Here is a 25,031-nt window from a genome sequence, read left to right on the forward strand (position 1 = left end):
CCAACATAGGACTTGAACATCCACACATAGGTGGTAAACGTCTAGTGGATAGAGGGCCAGTGGACTTGGATTTGGATCCCAGCCATGCCTCCTAATAGTATTTGTGACCTTGAGTAAGTCTCTTCACCTCTGTGAGCTTCAGTGTCTTCATCTATGAGATGAATTCTATAATAATATCTGTTTCATCTTCCTCCCAGGGTTGCTGCGAGGATTACATGGGATAATAACCATAAAAGTGTTTTGTAAACTGAATTGTTACACATTCTGGGAGAAGCAATCCTTGCTCAATGCAGCAAGGCATCCTGGGACCCCTAATGTAGTGTTGCTGTGGATAAGAGATTTTCTACACCTTGCACTCACCCTGTAAGATGCCACCCCCTCCTGCAGTCCTACTCATCCCTCAAGGCTGTTGTGAGCACCTATGGTTTCATCCACTCAGCACCTTCTTCCTTTGCAGGACCAGTGTCCTCATCTCCTTCTTTTGGGATCTTTCCTTCACCTCTACAACCATTTGGTTCCAGAAAGAGCTACCCTGTTCTCATGTGATCCGATCTCCTGGTCATAGGGGATTGGTCCAAGATTGGGTACCTTGCCCAAGACAGGCCCATCAGGACCCTTCTCTAGGACTTCCCCATCCCAGGACTTTTCTAACTAAAGGAATGAAAGAAGTTCAAGATTTCTAACCGACAGTGGAAGCTGTAAATTGTCAGTAGCCATATTTCCCCCTGTGCAGAGGATGTGGTTTGTGGTGAGGAAGCAGGAAGCTGCACGCAGAGAGAAGCAGAGGCTAGAGATGGCCAGAGAATCCTCGCAGGGGTTGAGTCCCTGGCTCTGGCTGTTCCTGAGGTTCAGCTGTTTATCTACCTCTCCCACAAGTTGATTGTTCCCTCCCTCCTTCACATCCAGTACATTTCCCCTTTGCTCGAGCTACCTTGAGTTACGTTTCTATCAGTTGCAGCCAAAAGATCCAAGGCTACGTCAAAGCCCCAGCCCCAAAGTCACCTCCTGTGGAAAGCTCTCCTTATGCCAAGGACTCTGTAGATCTCTTTCCAGGTATGCTTCCACCATACCTGGCTCCTGCCAAGCCAAACAACAAAAAGGTATGCCTTCATGCTATTACTGCTACTATTATTGCCTCCCACAATGGACACAGTAGAAATAGCACAGGCTTTGGAGCTGGACTGCTCTGGGTCTTCATCCTGTTGGTTTCATTTATTAGCTGTGACCTTGGAAAGGTTCCTAAATATCTCTGGCCCTCACTTTCCTTAACTGAAGTTATATAAAAAATGAAACCAAATGGGGATGTTAATGCTTTTTTTTAAAGGGTTGTTGTGAGGATTCAATAAAATACTATAGTATTAGCAAAATGGCTGGCATCTGATACATGCTCGATGCATAGAGTTTTTCTTTAATCTCACCCATTTTGCATTTGAGGAGGTGAGGCTCCAAGGGATGAATAGATTTTTATATACAGAGTTACAGTCACTGCTGGTCCTTAAGGCAGGTTCTCAAGCCCCTAAGTCATTGACAAAGCAGCCAGGAAGTTTCCACTCACATGGGAAAAGATGCTCAATATCATTAGTCATTAGGGAAATGCAAACCAAAACCACAGCGAGATATCACTTCACACCCAGGAGGATGGCTATAATCAAAAAGATACAATGAGGATACCATAATAAGGGAGGAGAAATTGGAACCCTCATACACTGCCACTGCTAGTGGGAATGCGAAATGTTGTGACTCCTTTGGAAAACAGTCTGGCGGTTCCTCAAAAAGTCAAACATAGAGTTACCATAGGACCCAGCAATTTCTCCTAGGTATATACTGAAGAGAAGGAAAAACATGTTCACATAAAAACTTGTACATGAAAGTTCATAGCAGCATTATTCATAATAACCAAAAAGTAGAAACAACCCAAGTGTCCATGAACAGATGAATGCATAAACAAAATGTATGTATATACAATGCAATAGTATTTGGCCACAGAAAGGAATGAACTGCTGATCCATGCTGCAACATGGGTGAACCTTGAAAACACTGTGTTAAGTGAAAGAAACCAGACAAAGGGCCATATATTATATGATTCCATTTATATGAAATGTCCAGGATAGGCAAATCCAGAGACAGAGTAGATTCATGGTTGCCCAGATCTGATGGAGGAGAGGGAAAGAGAGAAAAGAGAACAACTGCTAATTGGTACAAAATTTCTTTCTGGTGTGATGAAAATGGTCTAGAATTAGACAGTGGTGATGGCTGCATGTCTTCATGAATATATTAAAAACTACTGGATTGGACACTTGAATTTTATGATATATAAATTAGATCTCAATTTAATAAAAAAAGAAAGAAGGAAGGCTGTATCCAGGAAGGCCCTCTGTTAGTGCAGCTGTGACAAGCCACCCAGACGCAGTGACCTTGAGCACAATGGTAGGGACAGTGTGAATGAGGGCACTGTTTACAGCACTAACCTGCTCCTAGGATAGCCGGAGGTCCTGGTGGCCCTGGGGGTCCTGGTGGCCCAGGATCACCTGGTCTTCCAAAGCCAGGTGGCCCAGGCAGACCAGGAGCACCTGGGGGTCCTTGGGGCCCAATGACTGTCTCCCCTTTCTGGCCCTGTGAAGGAAAGCACACCGTAACAGAGAGAAAGCATCATTCATCACTAGAGATCCCATCTAGTCCTTTCATGAGACTATTTAAAAGAAATCAATAAATATCAGCTATTGTTATTAGTATCCTCAATCCTGGGCACAATTCAAGGTGGGATAAGGCCTCCAAGATGGCAGCTGAGTCATTATGTTTAGTAACTCTACCGAGAACCCCAGAGAGCCCTGGAGGCAGAAGGGACCTTGGAGATCATCTAATCTGGCCTTTGCACTTCACAGATGGAGAAACTGGAGCCCAGAGAAGTGAAAGGACTTGCCCAAGATCAAAGCAAATTAGAGGCCCGGTTAGCAGCAGAACTCTGATCCCTGGCTTTGCTGGTTCTATCCTCATGGTGAGCTCTGGGACCAAAGGTCAATGATCTGGTCATATTGTTGTTGGAGGCACAGCTTGACTTTCTCTCCTTTCACCTGGAAAAGCCTCTCATCCTAGAAAAATCACACCTATCTAGGAGCTCCTTCTTTGATAAAATTTCAGAAGAATCAAATGGCTCCTCTAAAAATATCTCCCTTACCTTCCATTCTGCTGCTGTTTTCTGATGCATTCACCATTAATCATTCTTTGTGTGGAGTGAATTTTCCAACAATTTCATGAATAAGGTAGCGTGGCTAATGGTCTGGAAGTTACCCACCTTCATGTAGCCTTGGCCAGCTACCTTCCCTCCAGGGACCTCAGCCAATTTCCCCATTAATCAGCAAGGATGGTGGGAGAGCTGGCTGATCCCCAAGCCTTGCCTCCAGCTTACAGTACGATGACTAGCCCTAACTGCCTAGTCCCACTGGGAGCTTCTGAGAAAGCTGTAAGTCCTTGGGGAAGATAACTTGGAGGGGTCACTACTCACAGCCATGCCTGGATTTCCGGGCAGGCCTGGAGGTCCAGACATAAGAAAGCTGCCATTAAACTCTCCTTTTTCTCCTTTTTCACCTTTGAACCCCTTGTCTCCATTCTCCCCCTGGAAGCAGAGAAGATAGGAATATTTCAGTAACAGTAGGATGAGCTCAGCCTCTGACATAAACCAAAACAGGAAAAACACAGGCCAGATGTTGGTAGAGAAACACTTACCTTCAAGTTGTTCAGAAAGTGTCTCAGATAAGTTAGATCAAGTGGAGGACCTGAAAAGAAGTGCTTCATAAAATTCACCATCGTAACTTCAGCAATTAAAAAAAATCTCTAAGTTGGCAACCACAGTTACGTCTTAGTGGAAGTGACTCTGCACCAGGTTGGCTAACAGAGTCTTCTTGGAAGCAGAAACATGTGCTAGTGTGAGCCCATCAACCCAGAGCAGTGTCTGATCCCACGTAGGTCCCTGGCCCTCTTTGGACTTGTTTTGCATATAAAACATGGATAATTGGATTTTCTGGTCCCTCTTGACAATGTTCCATATTGGACATGTCAGGCCCATACCTGGGTCTCACTAGAACCCAGCGGAGCTTGTGTTCAGGGCGGAGTATCATTAGTCTTACCCTCTGGCTAGGTCACATTTCTCAGCTGCATTTGCTCTCAGGAGCAAAAAATCAAGGCAAGATTGAGAACAAGAGCTGGAATACCTGGTGGTCCCTGGGCCCCCTGGTCGCCTTTTTCTCCCTTTGAGCCAGGAAGACCCCAGGATCCTTTCTCTCCTTTAACACCTGCCACCAAACACATACATGTTAAAAAAAAAAAAAAGTGGAAAATCACCTTCATTCTATATGAAACCTTTCTGAGACAGGTTTGCAAACCGAGCTCATTGAGCAAAGTCCACTCAAACAAAGCCCTCCTGAGAAATCAGCAAGTGTAAAATCATACAGAGGGCAGAGGTACATGCTTCAGACACATTCTCAACCTTGAAAAGCTAAGTCTATTGGGAGACAGACACAGCTCACAGTAACACAAGACAAGATGAAATCTGTGCTCTCACTGAGGTTCCAGCCATGCATCCTGGGAGCCCAGCAGAGGCTGAGGCTAACCCTGGTTTGGACAATTTCACAAATGAAGACAGAGGCTCAATGCCATGTTAATCTTCCAGAGTCATCTCATCCAGGCCTGTGCAGTGTGGGGGTATGAGGGAAGGAGAGGGCCCTCCCAAGAGTTCCCGTACAGGGCATCCAAGGGCGCTAAGTTTTCTACTTACAAAGTTGTGAGGATGCCCACCATGCAGTGTTGCACATCCCCACAGGACTCGTGAGAAACACCATTTCTGCAGAACTGGTGTCCCATACCCATCTTTCCCCTCAACTCTTTATGTGGGAAGGGCCATGGAAGAATGCCTTTTGGGAGATCACTGCTTGGGAAGGGAAGTGGTTCCCTTTTCCCACCTTGATGGGTAGGGTGGATACTAGGTCTTTGAATTCCTCATTCCCAAGAGGAATGAGGCAGATCAACCCACCAATGCTCTTGAGCCTAGAGATGGGGCTACAAAATGTAGATGAGGGTGAGGGTGAGGGCTTTCCCAATGAGGGGGAGGGAATGTGAGCATCACAGGCACGATGGTGTCAGCAGCGGGTCATCAGGGAGCCAGAGCTACATCTACTGAGGCCTCGCCAACCCTGGGGATGCTGTGTGAGAGCAATGACCTGGGCAGTGGGGCCCATGGGGCCTCCTTCACCCACACCGAGCCCACAGATAGCAGTGATCAGACGAGAAGACAGCAAGTGCACCAGCAGTGAGCGGAGCAGTAGCAACTGCACACAGTAAGCAGGACATTGTGGCATCCAGAAAGATCTGTTCCCTCCCCCTACTTCCAGGGGAGGCTCACAGGGAAGAGGAATAATTGGGGAGCTGAGAAACAAATCCAGCTCCATCCCCTGCTCCCCAAGGTTCACCTTGCACCAGGGAGAAGGGGAGCCTTGAATTGAATCTAAGCACAGTGTTTGGAAACAGGCTGGGCTTGATAAGCAGAAGCGACAGATAAACCACGGGGCCAGACATCAGGGAGACCACCACCTGGTGGACCAGGGTGATGCGGCCAAGCCAAAGGTGAGTATTGAAGGAAAAAGGCCTTCCCCAATTTAAACCCCAAGTGGTGTGACAGCATATGCGGGGACAGGGGGACCAGAGTGACTGCTCACCTGCAGGCCCTGTCCCCTGGCCAGTCCCCCTCTGATGTGCCATAGCAAAGCTCCTGTATGTGGCTATGAACATGCTGACATCTCCTAATCAAACCCTCTGAGCCAGCACTTCTCACTTTGCTGTGCACACACCTCACCTGGGAGGTGGTTAAAATGCGGGTTCTGACTCAGCAGGTCTGGGGTGGGGCCTGAAGTCCTGTGTTTCTAAGGAGCTCCCAAGAGATGCTTACAAAGTTGCATGGACACTGAGGCAAGGGTCTCCTGAGCTCCCATGGCCCTTCCCTGATCAGCTCTTCATTTTTAAAATAGTTTCACTTAATAGATTCCAAGAGCCTGAGAGGCAGGAACGATATTTCCCAGGCTCTTGGAATCTGCCTTAGCCCAATGTGGATCATACCAAGTAAGGAATAGGCATCAGTGAATGTTTCATAAACAAGTGAACAATTGGAAGAACAGAGTGCTTGTTGCCAACCAGGAGGCTAGGCTAAGATAGGCAGAAGAGACACACGTGTTACCAAATCAAAGAGAGGTGCACAGCCCCACAGCCTTGGCTCAGCTGCCCCCTACAACCCCACAATATGCAATTAGACCTTCCCAACTGGCTAGTCGGCGCCGAAAACTGCCTTCCTTAAGGAGATGTCCCAGAGAAACAAATGATGAAGAATGTAGTGTGTACCGTGAAAGGTGATGAGCTCTGGACTCCCAGGATGAGCGGTACTGACCTGGAAAGAGAGGAAGGCCAGGTCAGGCACTGCAAGCTCTGCCCTGGTGTTGGCAGACACAGGCAGCCACTGGCGCCGGGGGCGTGTGACAAAAGAGGCAATGCCGCAGAGTCAGGTCTTCCTTTGGCTTTGGAGTCCCCCAGAGCCCTGAGTCCCAGGAGTTCTCAATGCACAGACATCCCATTTCAGTTGGGAGATCCATGATGTAGCTGAGCTAGGGAGGGAGAGCTGAGACCTACCGGCCAAAAAAACTCAGCCATAGGGAAGCCCCAAGTTTAAGACCACAAATCATGACAAGTGTTGGTTTGGCCAACTGTGAGCATTCTTGTCTTCCTGTCTTATCACTTGGGATTGATTCATGTGTGAGGTCAAGCATCTGAACAAGTGACGTGCTCAGCTGTGAAGCTGGGTCAGCCAGTAACTTAGCTATTGCATCTCATCAGAGATGAGCATCACGAGCAGGTAAATTAGCAAAGGGGGTTATTGTTAGATGGGGGGGCGGATGGCTATTCTGGATTCCTCACTGGGTTCCAGGGGGCTGGGGTCCAAGCTGTTCTAGATAATATTCCTTCCCAGTTTCCCCCAGATGCCTGCATCTCCTTCTCTATTAAGACAAAACCACTTGCAACCTGGATTCTTCCCAGTAAATGTGTGGAATCAAAGTCATCCATCTGATGCCAAAATCCTTCTATGCTTATGGGCGGAGGGTCACAAGTTGCTCAGGGGTCACTAAGAGAAGATGGGAGTGGGGAGAGAATCTTCCAGGAAAAACATTTCCAAGTTAAGGATGAAGGTTGCAGCTCCAAGCTGTTATCTTGCAGGCTATGCTGATAAAGTTCCTCGCTAGAGACATGAGCTGTAAATGATTTGGGTGTTGGAAGGAGCTAAAAGTAGCAGGGGCTTGTGAAATGCTGGCGGTGAGAGGAAGCGTTTCTGTTTCAAAATGTCCATTTTGAGAGTTGGTCAAGAAATGTCCATGACCCAGCTCCTGTTGTATCTAGCCAGGCATATGAAGTAAAAAATCTTACTAAAAATGCTTTGAGCCTATCTTTTCCTTCTTTTAGGTATCCCCATGACCCCCAAAGACCGTGGTTACTGCAAGAGGTCCTGGTGCAGGTATGATAATTGCAGTAGCATTTTTACAGCACTCTGAAATTTGTCAAGTGCTGTGCTGTGGCTCATTCACTGGGATCATGTTAGTGGGGAGTGGCTTCTGTACTAACTCACTGTGTGACCCGGAGCCAGCCCTTTGCTTCTCTGGGTTCTGGTCTCTCCTGTGTGATAAGGAGGTGGGATAAAGCGACTGCCCAGGAAAGTCACTCTAGCACTGATATTTTATGTTTCTCTTCAGGCCATGGATATAAACACATACTGGGTTGCTGTTGTCTCCATGTAGAGCCAGGAGCCCCTTAGTAACCTGACATAGGTGGTTCCTGCCCTCCAGGCCAGAGTTCCCAGGCCCTGGGCTACAGACTTGGATGCCTCAACATTTAGACTTAGCCAGATGTCTGGGCAAACACGCAGCCGAACTGAGTCATTTTGAAGCCTCTGACCCAAGCCCTAGCACCACCTCCAACAGGCATCAATTATGAACCCACTTCAAAGAATATTTCTAAATTGTAATTTGCAAGCTCCTGAGAGCAGAGGCCACACCCGTCTAGTTCAGCCTTGTGTCTCCAGGGCCTAGCAGAGTACTTGGCACTCCAGAAGTGCTCAATAAATATTTGTTGAATGAATGAGAGAATGAGTATGCATGGTTCTGTGACTAATGCCTGTGCACAGGGCCCACCCTCCCCTCTGGGTTTTCTCACAGATATCTGACTCTCTTCCTAGGGGTAAAACATCAGAAACAGAGCTGCTCAATGGCTGCGGAGCCGGGCAAGTGCCTGACCGCTCAGAATCCCAGTGTCTGCGCCTACTGCCTGGTGGTCAGGAGACCTGAGTTATGGTCCCAGCTCAGTCAAGTCCCATGACCTTGGACAAGCCAGTGAGCTTCTCTGAGTCACAGTTTGTTTCCTTACTATAAAGGGGGAGAGATAAGTCCTGCCCGTCAGTGTTGCATGCTGTGCAGTCACGTGATCACTGGGAAAGGGCACAGCGTAGTTACAGATTTTAGCTCTAAGTTACCAATGCACAGATCATGAGCTGGCATGGCTTGTTTTCTCATCTACATTTTCTAAGGGGTCTATTTTTCCCTACATTATACTGCTCCAAGCATGAAGCTAATGTGGGCACAATAACAAAAGCCACTGCTTTTTAGATTGTATAAAAAGAAACACCTCACCATGTGTGCACCCTTATAAGATCCAGTGTATTTCATTGCCACGATCTGTTATCTAAAAGCTTCTAGTCACTTAAGGGTCTACACTTAGGGGATAGAAGGCATCAGAGAGGACATTTGAGGACAGAAAGGGCCCAAGACAAAGACTGATCTTTTTCTCTGAGTTGCTATCTATGCCAAAGCCTGCTCTTTAAGGCAGTGATTGCTACTTACTGGCATTTTGCAGTGTGGTCGGACGGGTATTGGGAAAACAGCCTGTGGGTAATGAGAATGAGACAGGTGAGCTTACCAGGACACCTGATTCAGCTCAGGCCAGTCGAGAAGGTCTTCCCACCCCATGCCAACTTACTCCTTTGATGTTAATCACAGCTCCAGGTGGCCCAGGGGGGCCTGGAGGACCAGGTAAGCCAGGTGGGCCCTGAAGGAAGAACAAAAGGCCATTCCATTAGTTCAGGCTGTTGTGAGTGCAGGGGCAGCTGCAGGGCACTTCCTCCAGAGTTTGGGAACTCAGGAAGGAAAGGAGGGTTCGCGGAAGTCAACCAGCTTCTCCCCCAGGCTGGACCGGGAGCCACAGAGCACTTCTATGTCCCTGTCCTCACTGTATCTTCACAACAAACCACAGGGAAGATGGCAGGGCAATAAGTATTGCCTCTGGTTAACACATGCAGATAATGAGGCCCAGAGAGGGGAGGTGACCTGCTCAAGACCACACAGCAACTTATAGCAGAACTGAGATTGCAACCAAGATTCTGACTCCCAGATGATACTGACCCTAAGGCCTCCCTATCAGTGCATTCCCAGTATAGGGGTGGGAGTAGACTGCGGGGGTCCCTCAGGTGATACAGTGCCTGAGGGAATGTATCTCAGAAATGCAAAACTCTTGTAGGATAGCACAGTCATTTTCAAAGTGAGGCCAGGTTGGCCTTAATACCATGCAACAGTTTCTTCTCTAAGCCTAGAGGCAGGCTCCGAGGGCAGGCATGAGGAGTTCAGCCCATGCAGAGGGCATATTGATCACTCTAAATGAAGGCATCAGCATCTGGTTTACCTGCTGGTTCCAGGGGGCTTGGTGAGTGAGTCAACCCCTAATGCTTCAGGAAAATTATATTTCTGGATTTCTGGGCATACAAAGCAGAAGCAGTGTGGCACAAACAGAAGGAGCAATAGACTTGGAGCTGTTTTCCATCTTTGTCGGTGCTTATTAGCTGGGTCACCTTGGGGGGTGCCTTGACTGCTATAGGCCCCAGTAACCTCTTTTTTTTTTAAACCAATACATCTGAGACCCAGTATCCTCTTACGTAAAACAAGACACCTGCATTGAGTCTCATGCAATAGTTATCACCAAGACTAAATGAGAAACTGTCCTTAAAAGTACTTTGCACAGTGACTGGTACATAGCAGCTGCTCAATAAACACTGGCTTCCTTCTCCTAGCCCCAGGCCCCTGCGGCTGCCCTGAGTTTGCCAACCTGGGAGGCCCCACCTGAGTAGCTGACCTGCCTTTGATACTGACTTCAGCACTCACTGAGCCCCTAGTGATGGGAGTGATCGCTGGGATTGTGTAAAGGAGGGAAGAGGTGGTATTACTGCAGAGTTAGAGGCCCTGGGATTTGGAACCACATTTTCTGAGCATGACTAGATCCCTTTCTCTCCTACTCCCTCCGGGGCCTACACGAGAAAGTCTATTCTCCACCAAGGTGCTTTAGGTGGCAGGACCCTCCTGACAGGGAGCTGAAGGACAGGGCTGAGTGGGGGACCTTTGGCAGTGGCAGTAAAGAAAGAAGAACAATATTCCTAAACATTCAGTCTATAGGCCCTGCTCTGTGGACCCTACACTCTCTCACCCTCTCTGGACATCAACCTCCGGCTCCATCCCTCAGGTGACTCACCTTCATAATGACCCCTGGATCTCCTTTGGCACCCTTGAGGCCATTCAGTCCTGGGCGACCCTGGAACCCACAGCAGACACCTCAGTAAACCCTCTGCCCACAGGCCAGCCAGGCCCACATGTCCTCCCCCTCCAGCCTGTCCAATGAACACCGATACCTACAGGTCGTCCGGGGAGGCCGAATTCTCCTTTGTGTCCTGGTGGTCCTTTGGGCCCCTAGAAGCAAGACAAACATCAGATAAGAAAAGAACAGAAACTCTGGGTTCAGGGAAATGAGGGGTGCAAGCCTGCTTTTGCAGACCGTGGTGATGATGATCCACTGACAGGAGGAAGGAGGGCGGGGAGCTAGGTGGAAGCCCCTGCCTGCTGCCTCCTTGTCTGCAGCCCCTTTGCTCTCGGCTAGAAGCACCTGCTCAGCCCACACCATCTCCTGCTTTCCTGCAGGCTCCAGCCCACCACAGACTCTGGACCCAGCCCCTCACAGTCAGGACTGACTAAGAAACAAGAGGTCAGTAGGTCAGGGTCTCAGCTCCCTGGTAGCCAGGACAGCCCAAAACACAGACCTCTGTCCTAAGTCGTATGTCCCAGGGCTCATCGAATCCTGCATTCTGAATAATGCAGCCTTGCCTCATTCCTCAGGCCAGCCTAGCCTGATAACCCACTCTAGGATTTGGTTCCTTCCTTGCTCTAACTTTCCCCTAGGAACCAGAGTCTTGGTCTGACACCTCAGTCCTCCAGCTGAGTTCCTGACCATGGACCCTATTTCAGTGCTGGCTTTCCAGGACCACAGGCTTCTAGAGCCACTGTTCTGCTGCAACCTTCAGGAATCTCCTGCCTTCCAGTGTCTGGGATGCAAACTATTTGGTTGACAATGCCAGTGATGATGTACCTCTTCCTAGAACATATTCTATCCTTGTTCTGTGCCTTTCCAACTCTGTAGCTGGGTCTGCCCTGTCTCCCAGAGGAATGGCTGGTTTAAGCCTGGGGCACTCCAAGTCCCCTTTCCTGCTACCATTAACATACATAGCCATGCTCTGAAAAATGGCAAATAAAAACTGAGCTGAAACAGGTCAGTACATAAAGTACCTAGTCTGTATTACTCTGAGGGAAAGAAAAGCAAGACCGATGGGGTTGACAGGGCACAGGCCACTTGGTTGGTATGGTCTAGGGCAACACTTCCTGATACGGTTGGGCTTTGTGTGCCCACCCAAATCTCACCTTGAATTGTAATCCCATAACCGTGTCATGGGAGGGACACTGTGGGAGGTAATTGGATCATAGAGGCAGTTTCCCCCATGCTGTTCTTGTGATAGTGAATGAGTTCTCGTGAGATCTGATGGTTTTATAAGCATGTGGCATTTCCCCTGCTGGCACTCATTCTCTCCCCTGCTGCCCTGTGAAGAGGTGCCTTTCACCACAACTGTAAGTTTCCTGAGGCCTCCTAGCCATGTGGAACTGTGAGTCGATTCAACCTTTTTTCTTTATAAATCATCCAGTCTCAGTATTTCTTCATAGCAGCATGAGAATGGACTAATACATTTCCCAAACAGCCATGTATGTAAGAATTACCTGGATCTTGTTAGACATGCAGATCCAGTGTGTCTTGATGGGGCCTGAGGTTCTACAGTTCTAAGAAGCTTCCAAGTAATGTCAGTGATGCTGGTGAATGGTCTACACTTTGTGTAACAGGACGCTCGTGAATTTGAGAAAGAGTTACAAGCTACACTGGTCAGCAAGGCCACAGCTAGCCCATACGGCATCTTCATGCAAATTAGAAGAAGTTGCCGCTTATTGCCTGTGTTTGGCAAGTTGTGCCCAAGCTGGGCTTCAGTAGGAAACACCACCATGGCATCTGGAGCAGCCTGCTGGCCCCCACCACTAACTATTTGCACTTTCCACAGTACTGGAGGTTAGTAGGTGGTTTACCAGTGGTTAATGCAAGAATCTCTCAGTCTGTCTTAGCCCTCAGCTACCTGACTTTGGGTGTCCACTCTGCCTGACTTCAGGGACCAAAGGCCTCAGAAGGTATTTTGAAGGATTCACCTCAAAGGTTACAGGCCATTCTTCAAGGATACAAGTCTGTTACAGAAATGTGAGGTCCTTTCTCCCCACACCGGAGATCCAACTTCAACCGAACCATCTTGTATAGAATTCTCCAGCCCAAAATGTTTCAAATGTTCAATGTTTCAAATGCTCATTGGAGGCAGTGAGGTTCATTCGAGAAGAGACTGGACCTAGAACCTGACAGGTTGGCCTCAAATCCTCACTCTGCCACTTATGAGCTGTGTGACATGGGCAGGTTACCTAACCTCCTTGAGCCTTAGTTTCCTCATCTATAAAATAAGGATTCTGAGGGTCACTTCTTGGAGTTGTGAAGATGAAATGAGATGACCTATCTGAAGTATCAGTACAAGGAGAATCTGACCCACAGAGAATGTTCTACACCTGAACTTTCTTTGCTCTTTGGGGAAGAATATATGACAGGGAAGTAAGTTTAGGGCTCACCCTTGAGAGAAATGGTGAGAGCTGCTCAGAAGCCCATATGGGTTATGGATTCCCAGAGCAGTAAGGCCAGAAGGGCCCTAAAATTATTTAGTACTAATTCAATCCCTTCAATGTGCAGATAGGAAAACAGGAGCCCAGAGAGAGAAGAGTCCTTGCACGAGGTCTCATAGCAAATGAGTAGCATATTCACACCAGAATCAAAAATCGCAGAGAGGTTTAGTGGGGTCCATTTGAGGGTTTCCTGGGCAAGTGTTCGTCTTTAGCTGGCAAGCTCTGTGGCATAACTGCAAGTACACCTCTCCTTCCTGAACACACAGCTAAACTACATTCTGAGACCCCAAGCATCTGAGTTTTGGCCAATAGAATGTGCCAGAAGTGATGTTTGTTATCTTCCACAATCTCTTCCCCCTCCCCAACTTCAGCCTGCCAGCTCCTATGCAACCCTGAAACCACAAGATGGCAGAGTCAGAGAATGGAAGCATCCTGGGTCCCTGAGTCACTTCTTGGAGGAGAGATGCCAAGCTGGGAACAACCACAGCGGACTTTGCAAGAGGGAGAAATAAGCTGCTATTGTGTTAAATCACTGAAAAGTTTATTTAGTTGTAGTTAGCCTTACCCTAATATATGCACATTTTGCCACATCTTTGAATTTTTATAACTGGGACAACTAAATCTAATCAAATCAAAGTATGAAAAATGCTTCAAACCCCAGTCCAGATCCAGCTAAGAGACACTCTGGCTTACCATTGGTCCTGGGGCTCCATGCATTCCAGGTTCACCCTAAAAGAGGAAGATATGTACTTGTCACTGTTTGGGACAGAAACAAAGATTCCCGGGAAGCTGGGGCAGATATGTGCCTGCAGGGTCTGGTCACATAATTACCTTTTTCCCCATTAGCCTTTCCAAGGGAACGTCCCCTGTCAGGATGGCACCCGGCTCTCCCTTCTCACCCTGCAATTCAGAAAACATCTCAATGAAGTCAGGACTCCTTGCCACCCTGTCCAGAGAGTATACAGAGACTCCTCCTTGCCACCTTGTACAGAGACCTCTCAGTCCTACTGCCATGATTTATTTCTCTTGCCTTCATCCTACTTGAAGCCCCACTGCTGCAACATTACCTCTTGCTAGAGCATTGCAACAGCCAGCTAAATGAATGAATGTTCTCTCAGCCATTCCCTCCGTGCACCATCAGAGTTACTGTCCTACAGCATAGGACAGTCCTGTCTTCCATGCCCCTCCAGGGCTCCTACTGATGACAGATCTGCATTCTCATTCTCAGCCCTCCAGGATCCAGCCCCAGAGTGGTCCTGTCTATCTCCCGCCACATGGTGCCCTCAAGGAACCTCTGGCTCCCAATGTATTTGATAGCTTGCTTTCCTAGCAACTCAACCTGAGAACTGTTCCCATCAAGAATACTTATTCTTGTTAAAACACCTGAAATTAGGAAAGAGATGAAGGTATAAAAACTAGAGGCCTCTCTCAACATGGAGGCTTTGTGTCTCCATATGTAATGTTGCCTCCAAACCCTAAGCTTCTGTGCAAACACGTACTTGGTTAGGCAAAGCTATCCCAGCTCTTGGAAAATAGGTGATGGGTAGACTGGTGGCAAGAACACAGTATCCTGCCCCCAATCCTGTCCTCAGCAGAGCCATCTACTATGCTAGGAGGCTGCTGAGAAGACGCTTGTCCAGAGAACAAGGCCAGGTGCAGAAACCTATGTGACTCTGGGGCTTTGGCCCTGAACTTCAATGTTGGCCCCTGGGGAGCAGGGCTGAGCCACATAGAAGTCTCCTTTCAATGGGGCTGGGAATAGCTAAGAGAGTGGCATCAAAGCAAGCAGAGCAGCCTCTTTTTTCCATCCCCCTAAGCCCACACCTGGTATTTAGATCTTACCACTCCGCTGGTGAGGAAAGGTAGTCCTGAGCACGCCAGCAGGGAGAAGAAGCAAGCACAAAAGCATTAGAGGCAGAGTGAGAGAAAGTGCGTTTGCTGCAATGGCCGGAGTACAGCCGCCTGGGTGCCTGTATTAGTCATTCAAGGTGGCAGGAGGTTGGGGGTGGGAGTGTCATGTCCACCCCTCTAGATTCATCTGACTTCACCACATAAGAAACAGAGTGTTTAAAGCAAGAGCTGCTCTTGGTTGACGGGACTTCCTCCCAAGCTTTGAGCTGGCCAGCCCTGGTCCATCTCCACAGGCCTGTGGGAGCAAAAGCATCCCAACACCCCCCTCCATGTGATGCCAAACCTTCACCCATCACATCGAGCCCTCCATGCCCTAGAGCAGTGGTCCACTAGATATTGGAGGCCCTCTCCTCCTTGGAGGCCACTGTATTATAGAATAGTGTGGGGAGAGAAGAATGAGAGGAGCCTAAGCTCCATCCCAGCTGTAAGCATGTGCTCTGTTAGCTCTTTGCATATCTCTTCCTCATCTTATTTCTACATCCCTAGTGCCAAGCACAGGAAACTGCCTGGCACACTGCAGGGGTCAGTGGATGAAAGATGGATGAGTATATACATGAATGGGTGAACACATGAATCTGTTCACGGACGTCACTCTCCCCCTTATCTATAAAAACCAACTGGAAAGTTAGTTCTAAGAAGCAAACACAAAAGAATACAAGCACAACAATGGATTTGGTACCCTGGGAGCTGTTCTGCATGCTAAATATTTATTTCAGAGATTTTGGACCAAGACTGTCATTCAGTTGCAGAGTGTAAACTTATAATTTATAAATATTAACATTTGTTCTATTCATTAATTATACATGCTTTCGTCCAACAAGTGTTTTGAGTACCATTTGTATACCAGGCCCCATATTAGTATTGGAGCAATGGAAAAGAAGCTGGCAGGATGCCTGTCCTCAGGAAGTGCATGTTCTACAGGGATGCTCAACAGGTGGCTAGACAAAGCACAGTGTGTGTGAGAACAAAGGAGTGTTGAGCCCTCTTTCCAAATCATGGTAAAAATCAGTTTCACTACCTACTTTGTACCTTCTCATCTCATGGAGAACCTTAAGATTAAAAAAGTTAACAGCTGGAGAGTGACTGCTAAAAAGTATGGAGTTTCTTTCTGGAACAATGGAAATGTTCTAGAATTACTAAGTGGTTCATGAAGTTGTACAACCTTATGAGCCCACCAAAAATCCCTGTATTGGACAATTTAAAGGGGTGAATTTTATGGTATGTGAATTGTATCTCAAAGAAGGAAAAAGTTAATAGCTACTTTCAGCCAATCTGAAATGTTTGGCAAATTCCAGAGTCCAATCCCATCCAGATATCTGGACCCCTCTTACCTGTTCTCCTTTTAGTCCTGGAAAGCCAGGCAAACCAGTATCACCTTTTGGTCCTCTAGGGCCCTGGAAGGAATTGTTGTATAATATTTGGTTGTTTGTTAAGATTAAAATGCATTAACCAATTAGAAATATTTTTTTTCCAAACAGTAGAATAGACACTGCCATCCCCCAGGCAGGTGGAAGTCATGATTATCCATGACAATTGTCAATGTATCCATGACATTTTCTTAACTTTAAGTGGTCCAGAAATTGTGGTCTGGTAGAAAGAAGATAGTCACACTTCTCTGAATGCTGGTTTCCTCCAACTGGGCACTACTGATCCAGCCTATTATCTGGGCCTGCTGCCTCTGCTTGCCCCACGGCTTCTCCAGGCCACCTTGCAGCCGGCCTCCTCTACCATCCCCTTCCACAACTCCCACCACTTCTCTGGCTCCCCACTACCTATGAGATGGAACCCAGGTACCTTAGCCTGGCACCCCAGCCCATCCCAGCCAGGTATCAACATCTCATCTCCCACAGCATCAGGCTGACTCCTTTCCTGCAGCCTCTCTGCACTCCCCCATTGCCTCTGCACCAGCACTCATGCCACCCCTGCTTAGGAATGCTCACCCACCTCTCTGTGGAATCAAATCCACACACACACAGCCAGAGACAACCTCTTCTCAACTCTAACAGACACTGAATGCCTGTGACGATGACTCACACAGCCACATCTCCCTCAAAAAGGCATTTCAACACTTTCTTGCTATTTTAACTTTTCACAGTTTCCTGTCTTGTCTTCTGGATGAAAGGGTGAAATACCGACTATGGCAGTGGCTTTCAATTATTTGTTATTATTGTTTAGCAGGGAAACTCTTTTCTTTCCTTCTCCCCCGCAAATAAAGTCTCAAATGAAAGCCCAATATATAAAAATATGTCCAATGGAGCTTCCCTTATTGAAGGTCAGTGGCCTGGAAAGTGCCTATTTGGCCCCCTCCTTACTCCCTGCAGTGGAAGACCTGGAGGCTCTTCTGCAGAGCCTGGGACTCCCTTGGGATCACAGGACCATTCTTTTAGAGGAGAATGTGCTCTGAAACGTACCCCAGGTCTTGGAGCAGCCAAGCCAGGGATGGAGCTCAGGGGTCTGACCTTTTCTTCTGCTAACCAAGAGTCATGGTCATGGTCATGAGGTCATGATTGCCATTCTCTCTTCTGTTTTTTAATGTCTAGTTAGCATGTATGTTTAGTGTTATATGATATGCACCTTTAGAAAACATAAAAAGTTTAGAAAATCAGCCAGGTGCAGTGGCTCATGCTTGTAATCCCAGCACTTTGGGAGGCTGAGGCAGATGGATTGCTTGAGCTCAGGAGTTCCAGACCAGCCTGGGCAACATGGTGAAACCCCTTAACTATCAAAAATACAAAAAATTAGCCAGGTATGGCGGCACATGCCTGTAGTCCCAGCTACTCAGGAGGCTGAGGTGGAAGGATCACTTGAGTTTGGGAGGTAGAGGTTGCAGTGAGCCACTGCACTCCAGCCTGGGCAGCCAGAGTGAGATACCACCTCAAAATAAATAAATACATAAATAAAAAGTTCAGAAAATTATAAAGAAATAGAAAAGAAAGCCACTGATCATTCTACCATCAAGAGCAAATTTCTATTACATTTTTGATAAATTTCCTTCATTTATCCAGAAGCAGTGCATGTCACCTGCTAGCATTGGGCCTTTCAGAGATGCAGTGCTTTGGAGAAATCATCCAGGTCAGTTCAGGCTGGGCGCGGTAGCTCATGCCTGTAATCCCAGCACTTTGGGAGGCTGAGGCAGGCAGATCATGAGGTCAGGAGTTCAAGACCAACCTGGCCAACATGGTGAAACCCTGCCTCTACTAAAAATACAAAAATTAGCCAAGCATGGTGGCATGTGCCTGTAATTCCAGCTACTCAGGAGGCTGAGGCAGGAGAATTGCTTGAATCTAGGAGGCGGAGGTTGCAGCGAGCCAAGATCATGCCACTGCACTCCAGCCTGGGTGGCAGAGCAAGACTCCATCTCAAAAAAAAAAAAAAGAAAAGAAAAGGAAGGGGAAAGGGAAGGGGAAGGGGAAGGGAGAAAGGAAAGAAAGGAAAGAAAGCAAGCAAGAAAGAAATAAAAAAGGAAAGAAGACATTCAGTTACCACACTGAAGCCAGGCCTTACTTTTAGACAGGCTCAAAGTTTTAGGCAAAACTAACCTCTTTCTAAACAGAAGCATGTTTTCATTTTTCATGGTGAAAGCCCCATGGGGTGCACACAGATGATTAATTATTAGATGTCTATTCCATGGTTCCCCTCCCTCATGCCTCCTCCATTGCCATCATCCTATCTACTTGAAATTTAGGGATTTATCTACTTGAAATGTTTGACTCGTCCACTTTCATTCATAGCAAGCCAACCCGCTGGCTCAGGCTTTTATTGGTCCTGGATAGGGAGAGATGAGTAGGACCCAGCCCTCCACAAGTTGTTCATAAGACGGTCAAGAAAAAAAAAAGGCAAAGGCACAAATAACTGTTACTTAAGGCAGAAAAGAACCACAGGAGTGGTGTCAATAAAGCCTTGTGGGTCTTAAAGAAGGGGACACTTCCAGGTGGGAGCACCCAGAAGAAGTTGATAAACAAGATGCCACTGGAGCTCAGTCATGCAGAGATGGAGGAAATGCCATTCCAGATGGAAGGAACAGAATGAGTGCAGCCTCAGGGCACAGATAGAACAGGGCTAGGGTGGTACTTACTGGAAATCCTGGCAGCCCAGGCAACCCGTCTGGCCCCTGAGACACACCAAAGAGAAAGTATGTGGATTAAGAGCAGCATTCCCAGAGTCAGCAGGACCACCTCCCTCCCACTCCCTTCCAAAGGCCTCAGCATGTTCCCACAGCAGGGAAGAAGGAATGAGACAGCATTAGGGAAGAAGGGGCCCTGTGAAGGTCTGGATTTGCCAAGGGGAGGACAGCAACAGGGAATAAAGTGAGGAAGAGAGAGAAGGGGTGAAGACGTGGTAATGCAGGTAGACAAGGCCCAGGGACTGTGAGGAGAGGGATGCCCAATCTCTGGTTTTTGCCTGTGTTTTGCTTCAGTATCCACCTACCTAACACCCAAAACCTCCAAAAGCTTGGGGAAAACAAAGACCTCTTGGGATGGAACTTTTGTTGGTTAGCTGGTTTCTTCTAGGTTTTGATTACTGGGGTATTTTGGATTATCTGTTTTCATAGAAACCATATGGATACAGTACAGAGGAGACAGGGAGATAGCTCACAACGAGAGGTCACTCAGCAGGGAGAAAGCTGGTACCAGAGGAGCCTGCAGATATTTGCAGGAATCTTGGGCCAGCCTGGATTTTCCCCTGGACATGGAAAAATGGGGTTCAGGGCAATCTCATGGGGATCTGCAGGAGGGGCGGCCCCGGCAGACATCTGCATCGCACAGTTGTAAAGGTATAAAGCTGTCTCCAGCAGTGACTTGCACAGAGCGTCACAGGATGCTAAGCAGTTTCACATCCTTCATTTCTTACAAGCTGCCTCAAAGGCTGGTGAGGTGTCCTCAAAGAAGAGAATCAGGGACTTGGAGAAGTGTGTGGAGAAGATGGGGCTAGAACCTCAAGGCTCCTAAGGCCAGAGCTCCTTCCTTTCCCCACTGACGACCAGCAGACGCTGGAAGATGCAATGGGGATTTATTCTACAGGCTGTAGGAGGAAGCTTCCTTCCTCTTAGGGCCATTGTGCCATGGGTTAACTCTCCCAACTTGCAGAAATAATGTATATTTGGGTTTTTTGTTTGTTTTGAGACAGAGTCTCACTCTGTCACCGAGGCTGGAGTACAGTGGCATGATTTTGGCTCACTGCAACCTCCACCTCCCAGGTTCAAATGATTCTCGTGCCTCAGCCTTCTGAGTAGCTGGGATCACAGACATGCGCTACCACACCTGGCTAATTTTTGTATTTTTAATAGAGATGGGGTTTCACCATGCTGGCCAGGCTGGTCTGGAACTCCTGACCTCATGATCCACCTGCCTAGGCCTCCCAAAGTGCTGGGATTACAGGTGTGAGCCACTGTGCCTGGCCAAAAATAATGTATATTTCTGATATATATTATAAGCCCATTTTAGAGATCTGGAAATTAAGACACAAATAATTTCCAGATCTCTAAAATGGAGCTATAAAGACTGGAATGAGTCCATTTCCTCCTGTGCTCCAATTTCTCTTGACCACAAGGAAAGGTGTCTCCAGGTTCTTCCTATTCTGTGAAATAAGATAATGTAAATAAAAGCAGGCCAAAAGTGTGCAACAGATGTCAATCTGCTGTTACTTAGCATTCTCTGCTTTCCATGACACATATTTCTGGTGCATAGGACTGGAAGCTTCCACCGCTTTGGACACAACTTTCCACATGGTCAAATTAATGTGAAAGTAATTTTCCAAAAAATGCAAAGCTTTCTTTCTATTCTACTTTGACATATTCTAGCTCTATGCTTCAGGAGCTAAAAGGAATCCAAAGCAACCCGACTTTAACAGGGGCATCTGGGTAAAAGCCACACTCTGGGGCAGCTGTAGATACCAACCGGAGGCCCCACCAGCTCAGGAATGTCTGAGAAATTCATGAATCCACGGGTGATATTGATCAAGGACTGAAAAGAGAAAAATCAGACAATGAGGACAAAGAATGGCATGTGTCCTGCCTTGTTCCTGGCAGTGAAGCTTTAATTAAAGTCACCCAGCATAGCGGAACACTGCAGACACCGAGAACACCCTCAGCTGACTGCCAAACGCAGCTCTCCCGCCCCCTTCTTACAAAACAGCTCTGAGCCGCCTTCGCACTTTCCTCCTTCATTTTTAAATCACACAATATACAAATGTCTTCTCTCTTTTTAGAGTTTAAACATATACATAGTATATGCACCCACAGAAAGCACAGTGTTGGTGTGTGTATGTTTGTCCATGTGGTTATTTTACATAAATGGCATCACGCTGTATTACTCAACTTGCTTTATTCACTCGGCCATATTGTGTGGAGATCTTTCCATGTGGAATTTTGGAATATGGATATTTTTAGCTTTAAAGACTGCCAAAGAGCCATCCAAAGGGGCCAATTTACACTTCTACCAGAAGCAAACGAGATTACCTTTTTTCCCCACCCCCTTACACATATTTGATTTTTTAAAATCATGTGCTTTTTTTTTCTTTCTAATTTTGGTCATCCTTTTCCCAGCTATTTGTGGCTTGTCTTTCTGTGGTCTACCAGCATAGTGTTATTTCTCTCTGAAGGGCCAGGATTTTTCATGATGTGATATCTTAATATTAAATGGACCCAATCTGGTCCCAGCCTACATTCCAGCCTTCTCTCCAATTCCCATCATTCTCCACACAGCCACACCCACTACCCCCTGCCAGTTAGCTCCCTGAGCCTGGGGCACACCACATTGTCCTACTCTCTGCTTTGGCTCAGGGCATCTCTACCACTTGAACCTTGGAAGTTCTGTCCTCTGTGCCTACCTGGTAAAATCCTTCTCAACTTTCCAGTCCCTGCTCAAAGATATTCCTCCAGGAAGCCTTCCTTGATTCCTCATATCCCAAACAGTCTTTTCTCCCTTGTTCCCTTATTTATGTTCCTTTGCCTCTCAGTTACAGCCCTTCTTCTGACTTCACTGGGGGCTCCTTGAAGGTAGGAACTCTGTCTTACTTATATTTATTTTTTATTTTTTTCATTAGAAACTTTAAAAAATATTAAAGACAGGATTTCGCTACGTTGCTCAGGCTGGTCTCAAACTTCTGGGCTCAAGCAATCCTCCTGCCTTGGCCTCCCAAAGTGCTGAGATTACAGGTGTGAGCCACTGCACCTGGCCTTACTTATCTTTACATCCACAGGACCTAGCATGGACCTGATGCAGAGTGCATGCTCCTAAGTGCTTATGCCAGAGTGTTTATTATAGGAATAGAGAATTCAATGGCACCCAACATTTCATCCAGCAAACACTGATTAAGCCTGCATTATGAGGCCAGCAGGGGGGACACAGAGAAGAAAAAAAGCTCCAGAGGGCAGGTGGAGGAGTCAGACATGGAACCAGGCCATTGCTATACACGATGGGGGTTTGAAGGATGAAGTTACTACCTTCCTTGTTGATGACAGCTGGGAAGAGGATGCTCTCCTCCATTTGTGTGAACATCTTCCCATGTGGGATTGTGAAGAACAGGTATTTTTAGTTTTAGTTTTAACAGACTATCAAAGAGCCATCCAAAGGGAGCACACAAAGATGTTTCCTCTGACAGGAAGAGTGTAATCCTCGGCTTCTGTTGGCCCCTGCATCTCCTCCGTGGAGAGGTGAAGGGACCTTCCTGACAGGCAGTTTGGGAAGCACCAAGGGGCATGCCCAGCCCAGCCACACTTCTTTCCTTCAGACCTGCCTACCTCTGGGAAGCACATCCGGCAACCTGTGGGCAAGTCCGTCTGACTGGCAGGAACATGTGGCTCTCCCACTGGGTGGAGGCCTTCTGCCTAACCTCCATCAGTAATCAAGGTGGCCTCTGGGCCGACCTCCTCATCCTTGGCTTTGTTTCTCAGTGTGCTCTGCATCTGGCTGGGGAAGGTGTGCACCGCTTATCTGGGCCTTCCTCAAGACCCTAACATCTCTAATGCTCCTAGGCTGCATTTTCAGTTGACCCCAAATGCTGCTAATCAGAAGAGACAATTCTGGAAGCACCATGTGAGAGAACAGTGGTACTAGGGGAGGAACAGAGAGGTGATGCGTGCTGGCAGGTGGAAGTTCTAACACCAGGCGCTGGCTACATGCCCCCTGCATGGCTAGCAGTTTTGAAGTCATGGACAACCTTCTCTTCCCTTTGGCAAAGGTGGAAAATATGTAGACAAGCTCTGACTTGGATGATACTCACACTAGACAAGATCTCGATGCGCCCAGGTGGCCCTCTTGGCCCAGGGGGTCCCACAATGCTGGCTCCATCCATCCCCCTTTCTCCCTGGTCACAGTAGCAAGAAATGAGAAAAAGTTTACTGTACAGGGATAATGCCCCTAGAACCAGGCTGGAAAGCCCTCCCACCCCAACTTGGCTCTGTAACCTCACCTTGGGTCCCCGGTCTCCTTTCTCTCCCTTGAGACCCTGGAAAAATAAACATAAATATTCTTCTAGCCACTTTGCTCACCTCCATCTCCCCTCTCGTATCGCCATCTCCCCCTGAGTTTTTACGCTGATTTTGTCCCAGGCAATGGGAATCAAGGATAAGCAACAGATTTCCCTTCCGGAGTCAGAAGGAAGCAACACCCCACAGAGCGAGAGAATCAGAGGGCCCCTCCCAGCAACCGGTGAGGGGGAGGCTCTGACCCTGTATCTCAGAGCCCTCTGCCTCTGTAGGTCGAGAGAGGACTGCTTGTTCAGTCATGGGAGGGGCTGCGCTGCTCCCTCCTAGACTGAAGGGCTCGGCTCTGGATCCCATTTAACAAAGAGAATGAGATCCAGGGGGCTGGTCCTCCTGAGAGCAGGCATCGTGACAGGAGATGAACAACACCTGCCAGGGGCTGGCGGCAGCAGGGAGGGGCACCTGCCAGGAGCAGAGGGCTTTCACCTCGAGCAAAGTGTGTGCATTGAATGGGGCAACAGGAGGGAGGAAATAAAGTAGAGATGCTTAGTTGTAAGAGGGTGAAGAGGGAGAGAGAGAGAGAGAAATAGATGAAGAGAGGTAAAAATGATTTTCAAGTTCTCTTTCCACATCATGTTTTCTGCAAAACGTCCATGCTGCTCCTCAAAGACACAAGCTGTAAAGGGCATCTCATTTCCCTATGGCACAGCTGGGGGCTGGAGGCACAGAGAAGGTGAGTTTTTGAAAGTGGCAGAGCCAGGACGTAGCCCACAGCTTCCTCGCTGTAGCATGACAGTGTGACAGCCCTCATAAATGAAGGTTTCAGAGGTGACCTACAATTGCAGCCGTTGGTCTGGAGAGTTTGGGTTCATTCAGTAGCTGGGTATTTCCAGAGCCTTCAGTCTCCTGGGGAAGGAGCAAGAATGAGAATTTCAGATCTGGTTCCTGAGCACCTGCTTGTGCCAGGTGTGGTGCTGGAAGCTGGCGGCTCACAGGGGAATCCGCATAGCCTCCGTCCCGGGACCAGGGTTTAGCTTATTGGTCTTTCCAGTAGCCCTTAGTACACATCATTTTTTTAACCACAGAAAAGGGGGAAAATACCTCGAATCCAAGTCCCATTGTGCATCCAGGGCCTGGGGGCCCAGGGAGTCCAGGAGGCCCTGGGGGTCCCATGACCCCAGGAGGGCCAGCTTGTCCCTGTTTCCCCGGGGGTCCAGGTAAGCCTCTGTTGCCGGGGTCACCCTGTAGGAAGAGGACAGGCTGATTATCCAGCCCTGGGTTCACTCATGGAAGGAACATCATGCATGCCTGAATCAGAAAATCACTCTTTGAAGTTAATTAGGTTGATGAATTCTCCGATCGGTACTGCTTAATGGTACAGAAACAGCTGTCTTGCTAATTGACATTTTACTTGGAGATAAGCTGATGCACTCATTTGAATGCATTTGGAGGGATGGGTGAGGAGGGAGAAAACATCGAAGGGTGTTTACTCCCCGCCATCCCCAGCTGTTCTGCCTTCTCTGAGCAATTCCTTTGAGATG

General features: G+C 47.8%; 1 protein-coding gene across 2 annotated transcripts in view; it reads right to left on the reverse strand.

Moving 5' to 3' along the window:
- Positions 1 to 25,031, reverse strand: part of COL15A1 (collagen type XV alpha 1 chain) — a 119,451-nt gene that overhangs the window by 11,455 nt on the left and 82,965 nt on the right. The window contains exons 18-35 of one of the 2 annotated variants that reach the window (XM_064379565.1): positions 24,592 to 24,732; positions 24,328 to 24,396; positions 23,478 to 23,513; positions 23,289 to 23,372; positions 20,963 to 21,028; positions 19,141 to 19,176; positions 16,397 to 16,459; positions 13,986 to 14,054; positions 13,848 to 13,883; positions 10,761 to 10,814; positions 10,600 to 10,659; positions 9,061 to 9,129; positions 8,925 to 8,966; positions 6,385 to 6,430; positions 4,209 to 4,289; positions 3,724 to 3,773; positions 3,503 to 3,613; positions 2,469 to 2,613 (exon numbers count right to left, since the gene is read on the reverse strand). In XM_064379565.1, the coding sequence (XP_064235635.1) occupies positions 2,469 to 2,613; positions 3,503 to 3,613; positions 3,724 to 3,773; positions 4,209 to 4,289; positions 6,385 to 6,430; positions 8,925 to 8,966; positions 9,061 to 9,129; positions 10,600 to 10,659; positions 10,761 to 10,814; positions 13,848 to 13,883; positions 13,986 to 14,054; positions 16,397 to 16,459; positions 19,141 to 19,176; positions 20,963 to 21,028; positions 23,289 to 23,372; positions 23,478 to 23,513; positions 24,328 to 24,396; positions 24,592 to 24,732 (1,258 nt within the window). The remainder of the gene's footprint in view (positions 1 to 2,468; positions 2,614 to 3,502; positions 3,614 to 3,723; positions 3,774 to 4,208; positions 4,290 to 6,384; positions 6,431 to 8,924; positions 8,967 to 9,060; positions 9,130 to 10,599; positions 10,660 to 10,760; positions 10,815 to 13,847; positions 13,884 to 13,985; positions 14,055 to 16,396; positions 16,460 to 19,140; positions 19,177 to 20,962; positions 21,029 to 23,288; positions 23,373 to 23,477; positions 23,514 to 24,327; positions 24,397 to 24,591; positions 24,733 to 25,031) is intronic. The other variant, XM_064379574.1, reaches the window with a different exon arrangement.

This window comes from Aotus nancymaae, unplaced genomic scaffold (genome assembly GCF_030222135.1).
Source record: "Aotus nancymaae isolate 86718 unplaced genomic scaffold, 86718_ANA_hifiasm-v0.15.2.pri h1tg000003l, whole genome shotgun sequence".
In the NCBI taxonomy this organism is placed as follows: Eukaryota; Metazoa; Chordata; class Mammalia; order Primates; family Aotidae; genus Aotus; species Aotus nancymaae.